Source organism: Macrotis lagotis, chromosome 5, assembly GCF_037893015.1.
Source record: "Macrotis lagotis isolate mMagLag1 chromosome 5, bilby.v1.9.chrom.fasta, whole genome shotgun sequence".
Classification (NCBI taxonomy): Eukaryota; Metazoa; Chordata; class Mammalia; order Peramelemorphia; family Peramelidae; genus Macrotis; species Macrotis lagotis.
In genome coordinates this window covers 200462327-200479536 of record NC_133662.1, presented here as the reverse complement: position 1 = coordinate 200479536, position 17210 = coordinate 200462327, and the positions used below count along the sequence as shown (strand labels likewise).

General features: G+C 36.1%; 1 protein-coding gene across 2 annotated transcripts in view; it reads right to left on the bottom strand.

The window, feature by feature from the left end:
* The window catches only part of PALMD (palmdelphin), an 83967-nt gene that overhangs the window by 10741 nt on the left and 56016 nt on the right, over positions 1-17210 (bottom strand). Inside the window, exons 4-8 of one of the 2 annotated variants that reach the window (XM_074188244.1) lie at positions 16260-16374; positions 16083-16116; positions 15850-15963; positions 12788-13858; positions 7778-9201 (exon numbers count right to left, since the gene is read on the bottom strand). In XM_074188244.1, the coding sequence (XP_074044345.1) occupies positions 9158-9201; positions 12788-13858; positions 15850-15963; positions 16083-16116; positions 16260-16374 (1378 nt within the window). In that variant the 3' untranslated portion in view covers positions 7778-9157. Of the gene's footprint in view, positions 1-7777; positions 9202-12787; positions 13859-15849; positions 15964-16082; positions 16117-16259; positions 16375-17210 lie in introns of those variants that run through there. The other variant, XM_074188243.1, reaches the window with a different exon arrangement.

Below are 17210 nucleotides of genomic sequence, written 5' to 3'. Positions count from 1 at the left end.
TTTCTTTTGGAGGCCCCTCAAACAAATCATTTGGCTCTTGGAGTTTACTTTCCTGAGGTCTATTGCTCTGGCTATAGTAAAGTTGGGGAGAGAGAAGTTATTATGACCTTTCTTATTCTAAATATCTAGAAAATAATTTGGCATTGGATCTGAGTAACATTCTTGCCAAGTTTACCTATATATATATATATATATATATATATATATATATATATATATATTTATATTAGATATAGCTCAATTCCTAACAAAACCTTTTATATAATACACCCCCCATCTCTTACTTGTACACTTCCAGTGATGAGATGCCCATTATCTGAGAGGAAGCTAGGTGAATTAGTGGATAGAGTACTTGGCTTGGATTCAGGGAGATGAGTTCAAATCCTACCTCAATCACTTCCTATGTGATCCTGGGCAAGTCACTTAACATATCTCAAATTCCTTATCAGTAAAATGGGAATAATACTAAAAATCCATCATTATTATTTTTATGTTGAAATAGCTCTATTCAATTGCTGAACAGCTCTACTCATTAGAATTCTCTTCCTTATATTGGGTCAAAATCTGTTTCCCCTTAATTCTTACCCCCTAGTTTTGCCTCTGGAATAACTTAAAATAAATTAATACTCCAGACTAAAGATGTTTAGTTTTCTTCAAATGATCCCTATGTAGTATCATTTTCAAAGCCTTCACTGTCTTTGCTGCCGCTTGAATTCATAAATTCATTCCAATGTCTCTCTTGAAATGTATTGCCCAGGAATGAGCATATTAGTATATAATAGGACTCCCCCCCACCCTTGTTCTGAAGACTTTGATTCTACTAATAGCTTTTTTTTTTTTTATAAAAAAGCAGTGATGCCATACTTTTGGCTTATGCTGAGCTTATAGTTAACCAAAATCTTTAAGTATTTTTTCATTTAAATTAAAATCACTCCATCCCTTGCTTAAAACCCAAGTTAAAAACTTCACATTTATGAGTGTCAAATTCTAATTTCATCAATTTGATTTTGTTTGATGAAAATATTAGTCATGCTAATGGAGAATGTCCTGAAAAATTCAAATTGAAGAGTTTTGCAGATTTGCAGATGAGATCTTCCACATATAATTGTTTGTAGACCATATTGAACTTATTGTATGAAGCACTGGAACACTAAAGAGCCTCCTAAATGAGGCCTATGATTATTAAAAAAAAGTTTACTTAAATATTTATATGCAGAAAATCAAGTGGATGAAGAACATCTATAAGATGGACAAATTACAAAACTGGTTCATTAGTAGTACGTAGACCATGGACAGATACCAGTACAAATCATGATTTAGTCCCAGACTCAAATGCAGAAGACTGGTGCTTTTGATGACCTCAAGTTTCTACTAGAAACAAAGACTCAAATTTTCAACAGATATTCTTCTGGTGGTGCTATATGATGATTCAAGTAATATCCCAGTCTCTGAGGAATTAAAATGATGAGTCATTCAAGGGGCATTGGGGAGGTACAAAATGAAGTGTTGAGGTGCAATGACACTACTGAGGATTTTCAGAGATATGGCACAAAGAATGTTATTAGAAAGATATGGGAGGGCGGCTAGGTGGCGCAGTGTATAAAGCACCAGCCCTGGAGCCAGGAGTACCTGGGTTCAAATCCCATCTCAAACACTTAATAATTACCTAGCTGTGTGGCCTTGGGCAAGCCACTTAACCCCATTTGCCTTGCAAAAAACTAAAAAAAAAAGATATGGGAAAAGGCTGGCTAAGTGGCAAAAATGAGAAATAAGCAATTGTTTACCCTTATGCCTCTCTGATATCCTTTTTAAGCAATGTCAATAAGTCTACAGTAGTGTTTTCCAAACTTTTAATTCCATGTTCCTATGTATTAAAATAAAGAGCAAAGGGGGAAAAGATCCTATTCTCATTAGGAAACCGCTTAAGTTTGGTGTGTGTGTGTGTGTTTGTGTGTGTGTGTGTGTGTGTGTGTGTGTGTGTGTGTGTGATATAATAAGATTTGCCTATGCTTTAGGAAAATTATTTTGTCAACAATTTGGGGAATAGATTGAGAATGAGAAGAGACTTCAGTCAGGGAGACCCATCAGGAGGTTAATACAATAGTACAGAAAAGAGGTGATGAGGATCAGACTTGAAGAGAGATAAGAGATGGTTGAAAGCGCTATTGTAAATATAGAACTGACAAAATTTGGTGACAGATTAGTTATATGATATGATGAGAGTGAAGAGTTGAGGATGACACAAAGGCTGAGAACTTTAGTGTCTAAGAAAATGGTGGTGCTCTAGATAATAAAAAGTAATTTTGGAAGAGTGATGTGTTTCTGAAAAAGGTCCATTGCACAGGCTGCAACCCTTTCATTCCTGTTTATTCTGTGTGACTTACTCTGTCCCACTGAAAATGAATGGAATAACCTAAAAAAACAAAACAAAACAAAAAAAAGGGGGGCGGCTAGGTGGCACAGCGGATAAAGCACCGACCTTGGAGTCAGGAGTACCTGGGTTCAAATCCGGTCTCAGACACTTAATAATCACCTAGCTGTGTGGCCTTGGGCAAGCCACTTAATCCCATTTGCTTTGCAAAAAAAGAAAATGAATGGAATGTGTATATGTGGGTTTGGAGACATATGATCTGAGGGGGGTAAAGATGGGCAACCACCTATTGCCTCAGAGTTCAAAACCCTAATTCTGAATGCAGAGCCATACAATTAACCAGTTAGTTAAGAGACATTTATTAAGTGCCTACTGTGGGCCAGATACTGTTCAAAGTGCTAGGGGTTCAAAAAGAGGCAAAAGACAGTCTTTACCCTAAGTGAGCTTATGTTTGAATGGGGAAGATAATAAGCAGATCACTAAGAACAAACAAGCTAAATATAAGATAAATAGATTGGGAAAGATTTCCTGTAGAAATAGGTAAGTCTGTAGGTGGTGATGAGAAAGATGAGCATTCCAGGCATGGAGGACAGTCAGAGGAAAGGTCTACATGAGAGATGGAGTTTCTTATTCACAGAACAACAAGGAGGTCACTGGATCAAAGAGAAGTGAAGGGAAGTAAGGTATAAGAAAACTAGAGACATAGGAGGGAGTTTGCTTATAAAGGCTTTGAATGCCCAAGAGAAGATTTTGTGTTGGATTCTATGGTGGTAGGGAACCTCTGGAATTTATGTGTGTATTAGTGTATCATTTTAGAGACTGAGTAGCTGCTGGATTGAATTGTAGAGAGATGAGACTAGAAGACTCACCAGCAGGCAAAAGTCCTTGTGTGAGGTCATGAAGGATTGCACCATGGTGGTAGCATTGTACTACTACTAGTTCTTCAGAGGAGAGAAAGGGGATTGATTCTTCAGAGATTTTACAAAGGTGAAATTGAAAGGCCTTGGTGATGTTGAGGATGACACCTAGGTTGTGAGCCTGAAGGACTGGACGATGGTGCTGACCTCCTCAGTAATAGGAAAGACTGGCAGTGGAGAGAATTTAGAGAAAAAGATAATGAGTTCAGTTTTGGACATGCTGAGTTAAAGATGACTTTAATATCAGAAAGATGTCAGAAAGGCAGTTGGAATAATGGATCCAAGGCAAGGTATGTGGGGATAGAGATTGAAGGTCAGCAGAAAGGTTAGGGAAGGTTGCTTTGAGAATAATCACTTAAGAGATGGTAATTAAATCAATGGAGGCTAATGAGATTGCCAAATGAAGTAGTATAGAGGGAGAAGAGAAGAGATTCTAGGACAGAACCCTGAGTTTTGCAGAGAATAAGCTGAGGAATATGTGCTTCAGAAAGAGATAATTTGGAGGGTGTGGTGGGAGTTTACTGAAAGAGTGGACTTTCCCAACAGTATCTACATAGTCTTTCCTGTGAATGCTTGATTTGACATTAAATTATAAAGGCTCTGAGGGTTTTATCCTGGAATAGAAGGTAAGAGATTGGCAGATTGCACTGCAGGAGTTGAGGGGAAAGCAAAGTAGGGAATTGTTAGGATGATGGTGGGTAGAAAGGGTAATGTCCTTGTGTTAAGGACAAGTTTTGTGATCCTCCATCATGAGGAGAGAGAGAGGGATGTGACTCATATTCTCACTTTCTGACTGATAGATTAGTAACTCACTGAGGTCATATCACAGTCTTGCAGTAAACCTGGATACCTCCCTCCTCCTCCCCTCCACCACCCCATTTTGGAGACAACTAATCTAGAAGAAAGTCCCTCAAGTACACTGGGAATAATTCTGTAGAGGAAGTAATTAGGACATACAGTGGATAGAAAACTTAGATCTTGGATCTGGAATCAGGAAAAATTTGAGTTTGAAACCTACATTAAACTTGCAGTTTGATTGGGCAAGTCACTTAAAATCTGCCTGCCTTTCAATCAGTTTCTTCATCACTAAGATGAGGTTGTTGAAAGGACAAAATGAGATAAAATGTGTACTTTATGAACTTTGCTTTATAAATATAGGTACAATTATGATAATTTATTGGACAACAAGAGGTGCACAGGATGAGAATGTATGAATGGAGTCTTGTCCTGTACCAGTCAAAGGAAATATCTACATCAATGAATTCAAAGATTTATTGAAGTAATTTAGTAAATTCTTATTTCTGTTCCATTATGAGAGCTTTTAAAATCTTAATTTTGTAAAAGAAGATAGAATATCTAAACTTTTTGTTATTTGCAATTTAAATTTGCAGATGATACTGAATTGGATAGGCTAGAAATTGTAACGGATTATTGTCCTTTAGCTACTCATCTTCAGTCACAAGTATGGTCCATCATCTATTGACTGAATTATTGAAATAGTCTCAATCTCCATTTCAAGTCTGTCTCCACTCTAGTCTGTGGCCAGAGAAATTTTCCTGAAGTACAAATCTGAGCCTATACAACCAACAGTTTCTCTTATTGTTTCTAGATTACAGGGATTCTTAAACTGTGCTCTGTGAATTTGGTTTAAAAAATTCTATAAACACATTTCAATATGATTGATTTCCTTTGTGACCCTATGTATTTTATATATTTTAACCATTATTCTGTGCTTCCATAGGCTTTACCAGACTACCAAATGAATCAATGACATAAAAGGGTCAGAAACCCATGCTGTAGAATAAAACAAACTTCTCTGCTAGTTTTAACAGCCCTGCATAATCTGTTCCCAATCTACCTTTTCAGCCTCATTGGCTGAGTTTTACTACTCTTCCTCCTACATTCTGGACCCTCATCAAACTGGTTCTCTCTCAGCTCCTCTCAACTTCGCAGTTTCTCTCCTTTTAGGATGACTTAACATACCACCTTCTACATGAAGGCTTTCTAGATTCACCCCCAACTGCTAATCACTCCCTCCTAGGCATGTATACTTATATATGTATTTATGACCTTGATATTTATGTTATCTAGATGTTTTTATGCTGGTCTCCCCCATTAGAATATAAGCTCATTGCTAGGTAGGGATTGTTTCCGTCTTTGTACTTGTTTTCTCATCAGTCCCTAGAACAGTGCCCGGCAGAGGAATTCAACAGTCTAATAAAGTTTACTAAGTTTAAGGTGAGAGACCTAGAATAAGGTGTAAAAGCAGCCCCAGGAAGATTTAGGTTCAAGTTCTGCCTGTGACATGAAAACGTCACTTAACTACTTGATACTCCAGACATCTCTGAAACTCTAAGCTGCAGAGTTCGTGGCTGACACATAATAAGTTATTAATAAATATTTATTGAATTAAATTGCTGTACACTGTTAGAGGGAATTTCTTCAGGAGGAGTTCCCTACAATGAAATTACTGATTCAGGACCTATTTATTCCACTTACCCAAGAAGAAGAAAAAGGGGGCAGCTAGGTGGTGCTGTGAATAGAGCACTGGCCCTGGAGTCAGGAGTACTTGGGTTCAAATCCGACCTCAGACACTTAATAATTACCTATCCGTGTGGCCTTGGGCAAGCCACTTAACCCCATTGCCTTGAAAAATCTTTAAAAAAAAGAAGAAAAAGGAAGAGAAGGAGGAAGGAGGAAGAGATGAAGAAGACAAAGAAGAAGGGGGAAAATGGGTAAGAAGGAGAAAAAGAGGTTAAAAAGAAGGAGGAGGAAAAGGGGGAGGAGATGTAGAAGAAGAAAATGAGGAAGAATGGGGATGAGTAAGTTTCAAGGCACTGCAGATACAAAGATGACATATAACAATACCTGTTTTTAAGGAGCTTATATTCCAATATTGGGGATAGGATGTGATGAGGCAAAGGAGTGAATGTACCTAGAAATTTTATGAGGGAGTTTTGGGAACCATGGGAATCATGGATCTAACTGGAAGGGACCATAGGGATCATCTAGTCTAACCCTCTCATTTTCTATATGAGGAAAAGAGTTCCATGAAAGTTAGATGATTTGCCAAGATCACACAGCCAGTAAGCCATGCTTCAAACTCAGATCTTCTGATACTCAATTTAGCACTCTTTCCATGTGCTTCACAGACAGCTGGCACCTTAACTGAGACTTGAAGAAAGAGAAAGATTCCTCATAGTCAGAAAGGAGTGTATTTTAGGCATGATGAAGGGAGTGAGGGGCCAGCATGAATGCAAAAAGTTTTAAGTTCAGATAACTTCACGTCTCATCCTTTCTTCAAATTCTCCACATAGTCACGACCCTATTTGTAAAATGATTGTCCCTTTAAGACAAACCTTGGTAAAGACCAAAACGTTAGGAATCCTCCGTGCCTTGGATGTGAATTTTAATTTTAATCAGGAGAAAACACTTGGGCCCCAGGGAATAGGCTAGGGGAGACCTCTTGGCTATATCACAGAAACAGCTGCTGTCCACCATCAGCTAGGATTTTCCTTAAAGGGGTGGGCCCCTGGCAGCTGGTACCATGACATTTCAGAATAACTGGTTTCCCCAAGGAGGAGTATTAGTCTTCCTGAATAATTAGCACATTTTATTTGTCTTGTTTAGGTTCTAACAGGATGCTTTAGATGAAGGGAAGGGAAGGACTGAGACCTGAGGAGTGTGGGATGGGAAGGAGGACAAATCTGTTGTTAAACAGCCTAAGACAGGATGAATGCAAAAATCTCAAATTCACTGCATAAATTCAAACCCAGAATCTTGAACTTGTGCCAGTTCTATTTATATTACCCTTGACTTACACAACCTTACACACAGCTTAGAAGAGATGCCTTCTATGTTTCACCCAGTTTTCATTTTTTTGGTTTGTTTTGGAATAGCCTTTCTCTTTCATGGCAAAGAGAATTCCATTGCTTTCTGCCATTAGAGCCTGACACTTGAAATTCATAGTCTTAGAGAATATGGCACTAATGACAGGATCAGAGCTATACAGGACCTCAGAGTCTAATTCATTTTATAGAAAGGGAAGATAAGAGAGAAATAAAAATGACTTGCCCAAGGTCACATAGCTAGTAACTGTCTTCAATCTCATGACTCCAAATCTAAAGCCCTCTCTATCACACACTTTCTCTGAGTAAAATAGGCAGTATGGGTCACAGATGGGACTTGAATCCAGGTGTTCCTGACTGAATCCTACTCTGTATTCTCTATGGCATTCTGCCTCTTACCTAATGACAGAGGGGAAAAATAAAAATATAGTTATACATACATATATACATATTCTATACTTATATTTATATCTATCAATAATCAGGCCTGACTCTATCTAGCCTATCTAGTATCAAGCCTGGTCACTGATGCATATATACCCATGTATATATTTTATACATAGATATATACATACATGAATACATATATGTGTGTAATATGTATTTATATACATATATAAATATATGATATGCTTATATTAATATATACATATATTATATGCTTATATTAATCAAAAGCATTCAAATACTTGCCAATGAAGTCTTGGTGAATGGACTGCTGTTCCAATTATCAGACTTGACTTAGCAACCTCCAGCTGACTCAGGAACTCTTTTGCATGAAAATCTTGAAGAAATTTGTAAGACTATACTATACCGTGAAGCTGTCCCAGGTAAAAGTCTGTTTTATTTGTACAATTCTGTTATAATGAACCTGATGCTCTTGCCCTTGGCATAGTATGCTGTCCCCATGTGTGTTCTGGTTTTTCATAACTTTGGCTCTGAGGATTGTTCATTTGAATTGGGTAGACAATAATGAGAACAACAATTAGCTTTTTGTTGGGTCCTTCATTGTTTGGGGATCTGGACATTTAAGACCTGTCCTTTAGGATAGAAACAAACATTCCATCTTTGCTTGGACATTTTCTTGAGAGTGTGAGTGAAAGAGTAATGACTCAAGTTAGAAGGAGATGTCAAATTATGGTTGATAAAGACTTATACTTAAACTCCGCCTGGACCTAAACCCCATCTCTGGGTTAAGGTCTTATATGTCCCTTTAGAGCAGAGATAGCTAACAATTGGGCCAGTTAGTCTTCTGGAAGTAGATCTAATTTCAATCATTTTACTAATTCAACTTGTTTCAAAAGACTAAGCATGTACATTTTTTGTATGAAGAATAGGAGGTTCCAGTTTTCACATTAATAAAAGAGTTCTCTATTGGAGAAGTCTGATTGGACAGTTAGGGAGAACAGAGGTCCAACTCCTGTTTCTGATATCTACTAGATGAGTGACCCTGAATAAGTCACTTAAACTTTCAATGTCTCTAGGCAAGCTTCTAAAATTATTAAATTGTAGATGAGTGGCTGAGTTGTGTAAGGGAAAGGAATTTACATATGAGATCTTGATGTTGAAACCACAAAGGGATAATATTTCCCCAACCATAAAACAAAAAACAAACAACAGTACCAATTAGTAACATATAGCTACTCGATTGAATTTCTATTTTAAATAACTTTATTTTTAACTTTAACAACTTCTTATTAGAAATGCTTTGGTATCAATTTGATAAAAACATGCTGGAATTTTCTCACTTAAAGCATGTCTTTTAACCTCAACAGTAATCATTTCTTTTTCCAGGTATCTCCAGATTTTTCACAAATAATGGTTACCATGAGTGCATGGCATCATATACAAGTATTATAGCTAGTTATGTACATAACATGTATATATATTTTTATACACACGTTATGCCACTTTGGGGATGGAATTCAGGAGAGGAATAAAAGCAAATCCATCCATAAGAGAATGTGAGGATTTTCTTCAATTTCTTCTTTCAAAGGTGTTTAGTTACACACGTGAACATGTCAGATTACTTTTTTCCCCAGTTTTGCCATTCTTATCCTTAGTGCTGTGAATTAAAAAGAGAGAGAAAAAAAATGTTAACTCATGACAAACTTCCTGATTCTAACTCCAAATATCTTTTGGATAGGAAAAAAATGGAAAATAATCAACATACCTCCAATAGTTTGGTCCAATATTGTAAGCATTGATTTATGCACGAAAAGATAGTAGAAATAAGTGGTGGTTAACTTAGAATAGAAGTATGTTCAGGAAAAAGAAGGAGCCTATTATAATGATCAGAAAAATAAGTGCTGGATTTGTACAGAAAATATCCAATTCGTGCAGTAAAGACAATATTAAATGTAGTTAGGTACATGCAGGTTAGTAGATTTGCATATTTTTCAGTTTTATCCGTCCTACAGAAGATATCTAAGCAGCTTCTGAATGAGAACTTGTTTTGAAAGTTGTTTTTTTCTCACTTGAATCTTTCTGTGTGATTCTGATACTGATAGATCAAAATTTATTTCAAAGAATTCTAGAAACTCACAATTAAAAAGGGATTCCTAAAGAGCTCATTGGCAATAATTTCTTCTGGTGATGATTGTTTGTCCTATTTTTAGGGAAAGAGGACCATGACATCAGGAAAATGATGCAATGAACTTGCAAATAAATTGGATTTAAGTGAGGGAGGGCTAGGCAAAATCATCCACTACCCTCTCTCCTCTGGATTTTTCTGGGTTCATTAATTGTCTACTGTATACAAAGTACTACATTAGGAACTGGATTCATGCCCTCCATGAATCTTCAGGCTATAGGGAAGATGAGAATTTGTCATTTACTAGCCATAGATACCTTGGGCAAATCAGTCAACCTCTCTGGGTCTCAGTTTCCTTAACTATAAAATGAAGTGTTTGGACTAGATGACTCCCAAGTTCCATATCTATCTATCAACATTCATATTTTCATATTTAGCTCAACCCCTTTCTGAAGTATGTAGCAGATATCTCTGATAAGGGGTCACCTATCTTCTGCTTATGATAGAGAATTTTCAACCTCTTGAAAAAATCCCTTCTACCCAGGCTTAGTTACTTAACCTTCCAGTAGCAATTTTCAACACTCTTTCCATATTGAAATTCTTAGATTTTTTTTTGAATAGAGCTTAAACAGTGCTATTTTTCAATAAGAATTTATTTAGAACTCAGGTGTCTTTAGCTACATGTCATAATTACTTTCTAAAAATTTGATTGGTGTGTTTGATGCTATTTCACAGATCTGTGAAGTTGACATTATTTTGGCTTTGGTGTATCCAATTTCCCTTTGCTAAATAAGCCCTCTTCTAAACCCATCCCTCTCCCCAATTTCATCTAAGATTCTCATGCTCTCTTAGCCTTCCCTCCTCTAAAATTCAGATATTAGGAAATAATCTGTTATATTCATTCACTGTAATGTGCAAATTACTGATAAGGTTTTAAATATTACCTCTCACAAGATAATTTCCATTTTAACTGGACTCTTATGGAATCCAATCAAAGGCATGCAGCTGAATGCAATGATTGAAATCACTAAAGAGATTGGAGTAGCAATTTTTTTTAAGCTGGGGGAAGGGAAGGGATGAGGGAGCTACCCCAAACCTGTGAAATCAACTCACACAAGTAACCACTTGCTCCATTTGTCTCTAAGTCTGAACCTGCAGACTCAGATATGTAGGTTAGACTATTTTCTTTACTAAGGTTTTATCTTAGATCTTTAATTCATGATCTAAATAAGAAAACAGAGATCTGAAATAATTTAATGGGAGAGGTAGTGAAATCAGAGTATTTTATCTTATAAGTAACTTTCAATGATGATACAGCCCTTAGAATTGTTTCTTTGTCTGGAATAGGTTTTCCTGTTTTGATTATTTTAGCTCAGTGGCATGATTAGTGTTTTCTGAAAAAGTTAGTCACTTCCTGTCTTTTTCCACATTGCAAATATGTTGACACTGTTAGAGCAGAAGAAATGAGGGTGTTGAAAGAAGTTAGTTTATTTTCAAGTTCAAGAAGAGGAAGGTTTTAAGTTAGGTATTGTAGTAATTGCTGATCATAAACATCCATTATTCTTTTTCAAAAGCCTCCCAAATTGTTTTTAAGCTGAAATAAGACTGAAAGCTCATGGTTGGAACAAAAAATAAAGCTGGTAATGGTTCTGGCTTGCTTTAGTGCCATCCCAACTTCTGATATGAGAAGGGAATTTACGGGACTTCTCCAAGGAAGCCACAAATTTCTACAAATAACTAAACTAGGTTTGGAAATGGCACATTTAATTTAATTAGCTAAATGAATGGAATGAAGCTCAGCTCCATTTGTCATCTTGAATAAAGCCTTATGGACATTAAATAGCCTATGAAGACACATTTTGGAGAATGAAAGAAATATTTGGGATTGATTGGAAGTTGAAAATCATTGCTTTGCAATAAAATTCTCTTTGATTTAAGCTGTCTTTTTAATTCTTATCTTTCAATAGTCAAGTCAAAGTTGAGGAAGTATATGGGAGACTCCTAGTATGGAAATTCCTTCTACCAACATGGATTACAAATTGTTTACAATTCAGTACATAGTTTGCCTAGGGCTGCCTGTGGCAAAGTTAGATCAAGTGACTTCTCTAGGGTCACCCACCTAATGAGTGACATAAGAGGTATTTGGACCCAGGTTTTCTTCACTCCAAGTCCAGCATTCAATATTCAAGCCCAGCATTCAATACCATGGCTTTCTCTATAGTTAATATAGACATTCTTACTTATGCCTTTTTTTTGTTCTTTACAAAGTGGAAATCAATACTCTGCCTGTGTCCTGGTGACTGAAAAGCAATAAATCTAAGAAAAAGGTGAGTTATCATTTTTATAGAAAAAATGTCAAAGGTATTTTTCCCATTCATGTTCTGTTATAAAAATTGATAATATGAGAAACAGATGTTTTTGTATAACAAATCTATTGAAAAATAAATTTGCTAGACTGGAAAAGGGAATGCAGAATTAAAAGATATATACAAGCATTTGTTTCTGGTGTTTCTTCTATTTAAAAAAATAGAAAAAATAAGGAAATAGTTAATAAAATCTTTAAAATACAAAAAACACCAAGTGAAGGCAAAGTAGGAAAAATATCAGGAAAATAAAAGCTGTAGCTTGTTTTTTCTTGAAAGGTTAAGGCATTTGTTAAATGATGCACAAATAATCTTGAAGTGTTTGATATGTACAGAAAAAATAACGCTGTCAGTTACCCAATAAAAATGGGTCTACCTCTATTCACATAAACTTTAAATAGCTAAGATAAAATAATGCAATATACCACAATCTTTGTATTGACTACAATCTTTGTCCATCTTCTTTTCCTGACCATCAAAGTCATTTTTTAGGACTGTCCTTGCAAGATTACCCACTTTAAGTTCAGTATGCTAAATTTGACCTCATGTATAAGAAGAAATATGAGTTAATAATAACCTGGATTCATAGTGACAACAATTCATTTGAGTAATCATGAAAAAAGTCATTTGATGTTAGTTTATCCAATGATCCAAGAGGTTCTAAGTTAGAAGGCTTATTAATCAGAAAGAGCAGTTTAAGGAAGCTGTTTGTCACATGACTGAACAGCAGTGGCATGCCTTCTCTTTTTTATTACCTGTGAGAGAGGGATCCTCTGTTCCATCTCCAGCTCTCTGACCATCAAGGGTAGGATGGTGGATGGGGTGGTTTTCCTTTTGTTCATTCAGGGCTATAGACTTTTTGTGAGGTGATTGATGGCTTGAATTTTCAATTGGATTGACTTCTGATCTCTTCCTGGGGAGTGGTGTTGGTTTAGCAGGTTGGTAAACCTTACTCGAGGGGCCTACAGGATGATAGGATGGTTTCTCAGCTTCTCCTTCTTCCTCTTCATCATCATCGATCACCACCAGTTCTGCATGGATGATTCCATCATACCCTGTTAATAGTTTTTTTTCTTCATCATCTTCCTCTGCTTGCTGATACCCCATGAAAATCATGGTAACAGGTTTTGAATCATCTATGTTACAAGGCATGGACTGAACAACATTGTACTTGATGTCTTCTTCATCTTCCGGGACAGTTGGTGAAGAACATTGATATACTGACTTTCTAATGGATGACTCGTGGGGACTCTCTCTTGCCTTGGATAAAGGCACACATTCCTCCTGCATCAAATGTATTTCTTCCCTAGATGACATCATCTTTGGATGGGTACGAAGGCTATCCTCTGTTTGCTGCACTACTGATCTGGGACGAGGTATTGGTCGCATGGTGCTGAGATCATTGTCTTTCTGTAAGCCATTTCCCAAGTTGTATGAAGAACCATTTACACTACTGCCTAGTCCATTAGTTTGAATATGCATCCTTTCTTGAAGATTTGGTTTAGGTGTTGCACCTTCTCTCTGTGGGGTTAAAGGTCTGCAAAACTGGTTGGCATACACAGGCTCGTGATATTCAGTTGGAGATTTAGAGTTTCTCTCTGATGCTTGTCTTAAAAGTTCCTCCACCTCAACGGGTGCTAGATCATCAGTGCCATTATGTGCAACATGGTGATTGGAGCTGACTGCATAGATTGATTTTCGGCCGTCATCATAAACTTTCACCCCTGCACCTTTAAAGTTATCAGATGGGAGAGGTATTGAAGATAGGACTGTGCTCTCTCCAGTCTTCATGTCCTTTTCAACTTTAATTTCCATGGTGTACAAAGCTATTGAGAGAGAGTAAAATTTTAATTTAATGTTCAGCCAACATTTATTGAATCTCTGTTGTATGTAAAATCATATTCAAGGTCACAGGAACACAAGAAGTATAAAATCCAGGATAGAGGATAAGAAAAATAAACCATAATAAAAAACAGAATATGAAGAGTATTGTAACATCATGATCTCATAGCTTCATAAGTTACTCCCTTTTTCCTCTTTGGGTTGCTCTAGCTTTAGTACATATTTTTAATTATCATCTTTCCATTCTAGATTGTTTCCCACTAGGCAAGATTAGCCTATAGGAATGAATACAAACTCTTACCTTTTTCCCCTGGCTGTGTATATATCTTGTTACATACCTGTTTTAGGTTGTCCACCTCAACAGATGGACAGATGGTGGGTTATGTGAGATCAGGGATTGTCTTTTACATTTCTTTGTACCCTTCATTCTTAGAATAGTATGTATAACACATAATACATGCTGAATAAAAGTTATTTGAATGATTGACTCTGCTCTGTAAATAGTGCATTGCTCTTTTTTTTAGTTTTTTTTTTTATTAGTTTATAACTGTACACTATTTAGAAATATACAAAAAGAGAATTCTGGTAGAATGAAAGCTTTTTGAGGGCAGGAACAATTCATTTTTTTTCAATGAATTCCTAATGCTCACTATACTTTATGACACATGGTAAATGCTTAAAAAATAATTGTTAATTGACTGACAAGGGGGGAATAGTGTTTTTATTTTCTGGGTTGAAATTCTTTTCTTTTGACCTCCCAAGTTGACCTCCCTGGGCTTCAGAATATCTGCCCCGACTTTATAGTTTTCCTACCTATAGAGATTTTGATGCTCTGGGTCTTTGTATGATTGAGACAACTAGCTGAAATTGCCTGTTCTACCCATTTCTCTATATTAGAATCTAGACTTCACTGAGATGATAAGACTATATTTACATTACTGTCTAGACCATTAGTTGGAATATGTATCCTTTCCTTTTTTTATTTATTTTTTTAGGCTTTTGCAAGGCAAATGGGGTTAAAGTGGCTTGCCCAAGGCCACACAGATAGGTAATTATTAAGTGTTTGAGACCAGATTTGAACCCAGGTACTCCTGACTCCAGGGTCGGTGCTTTATCCACTGTGTCACCTAGCTGCCCCTATATGCATCCTTTCTTGAAGATTCTCTCTGTGGGGTTAAAGGTCTGCAAAACTGGTTGGCATACACAGGTGCATGCTATTCAGTTGGAGATTTAGAGTTTCTCTCTGATGCTTGTGTTAAAAGTTCCTCCACCTCAATGGGTGCTAGATCATCAGTGCCATTATGTGCAACATGGTGATTGGAGCTGACTGCATAGACTGATTTTGGTGCCCCTGGTCTCCCTACATTTAGGTAGATGTAATTTTAATTCAGCCTACACTAAATCAATGATTTATGTTGGATCCTTCATTGTTGTGAGAGCTGCTATATCAGATAATCCTTAAGGTCAAAAGACACTCGATACTTGTCCCTGTCTAGCTGAAAACTCTAATCCATTTCATGCAATAGGAGTTCACTTCCCTCAGAGGAATAGTATATTAAGCTGTAGATGGACCATAAGAAAAAAATGATTATACAAATTCATAGAACATACCTCCCTCACCCCTATTAACATTTATATGGGTTGGTGTTAACCAAAAACAATATCTCAAGTCCTTGAGATATGCAAAAAGACAAGTTCAGGGAACCTCTTAACATTAGAAATTCTGATTGTAACCAGTATACAGATTAGTACAGCAAATTTTGAAAATTTCTTTTTTTGTTTTTGTTTTTGCAAGGCAATAGCATTAAGTGACTCGCCCAAGGTCACTCAAATAAGTAATTATTAAGTGTCCTGATATTGGATTTGAACTCAGGTCTTCCTGACCCCTGGATTGGTGCTATCCACTGTATCACCCAGCTGCTCCAAATTTTGAAAATTTCAAAGCCTAAATTCTAAATTTGCAAATATGGAATACCTTTTCTATTTTGCTCATCCTCTTCAATTCCTTCATCTCTTTCCCTTCTTAATCTAGATGGTATATAGGACTTTGGAAGATCAGGGATATTGGCATAGATGTCTTCGATGGTCTCTGTGAAATTGCGAGAGTCAATGCAAGTTTTGAATAGTTTAAATCAATGATAAAATGGTGAGCTTTAATAAGACAATACATTCATTTGTTAAGAATCATGCTGCCTCAAAGTTACATACCTTCTGGTTTTTCTGTCTTTTCCACCTTCACAGACTATAAAGAAAAATATTTTTGTCATTATTACAATTTTTGAAAATTAATTCAAAATATACACTAGATTTTTAGGAGCATTGAAGATTATTTGGAAAACTAGGTGTGTGAAGGAATAATTTTTAAAATTCTCACTGCTTACTTACCTTTATAATGTCTTCTGCTGTTCTTTCAACTGATTTTAGTTTCTTTAAAATTGCTTCTTCATGAGCTGAGATCTTCAGTTCTGCTTTTTCAAGCTCTTCAATTTCTTTCTCAAGTCTGAGAATAAAAATTTACAAAGTTGGTAAGGACTGATACTAAAGAATATTGGATGCCAAATATCCACTAAGAATATTTTCATGTAAAGTAAATTACTAAGCAATTTCCTTGGAATAGGGAACCATTCATTCACTAAATACTTCCTTTTGTGGATGTCTCTGTGGTTGGAAGATGGTCTGTAGTTCCCAAGGACTCTCCCAAGACAGGACAAGTTTTAATAACTCCTATTTTGTTAGAAGATTTTGGAGATGATTATATGATCGGTCTGGCTTTTTAACATTTTCAAGTATTGTCCTAAAGTAGTAAGTTGATATAGATAACTAATACACCAGATAATACAATCAGAATGCAAGATAATCTTCCAACGTGGGACTGAAGCTAATATGAAATCTATACTTGAAAGTGTTTAAGCAGACAGCAGATTATTACTTTTGATAATAATTAGCTAGAAAAGGGATTTTAGTGGGGTAAGAATGGGGGAATCATAATATCTTCTAATAGATAACTGAACCCCAGAGTTTTGGAAATTTAATAACCACTTACATTTATACAGTACTTTAAGTTTTTCAAAGAATTTTCAAAACATTATTTCATTTGATTCTTGTAACAACTTTATTATTATTATTAATCCCATTTTAAAAATGAGGAGGATGAGGTTTAGGAAGATTAAGTGATTTGTACTTCTAGTAAGTGTCTGAGGCAGGATACAAATCCAAGTCTTCCTGATTTCAAGTCTTGGACTCTCTTTATGACCATAATGCAATGAATATTGCTAGATGCTAGTGCTGAATATTGAATAAATGTTCAAGTTACAGAGAAAATGATTCAACTTTATA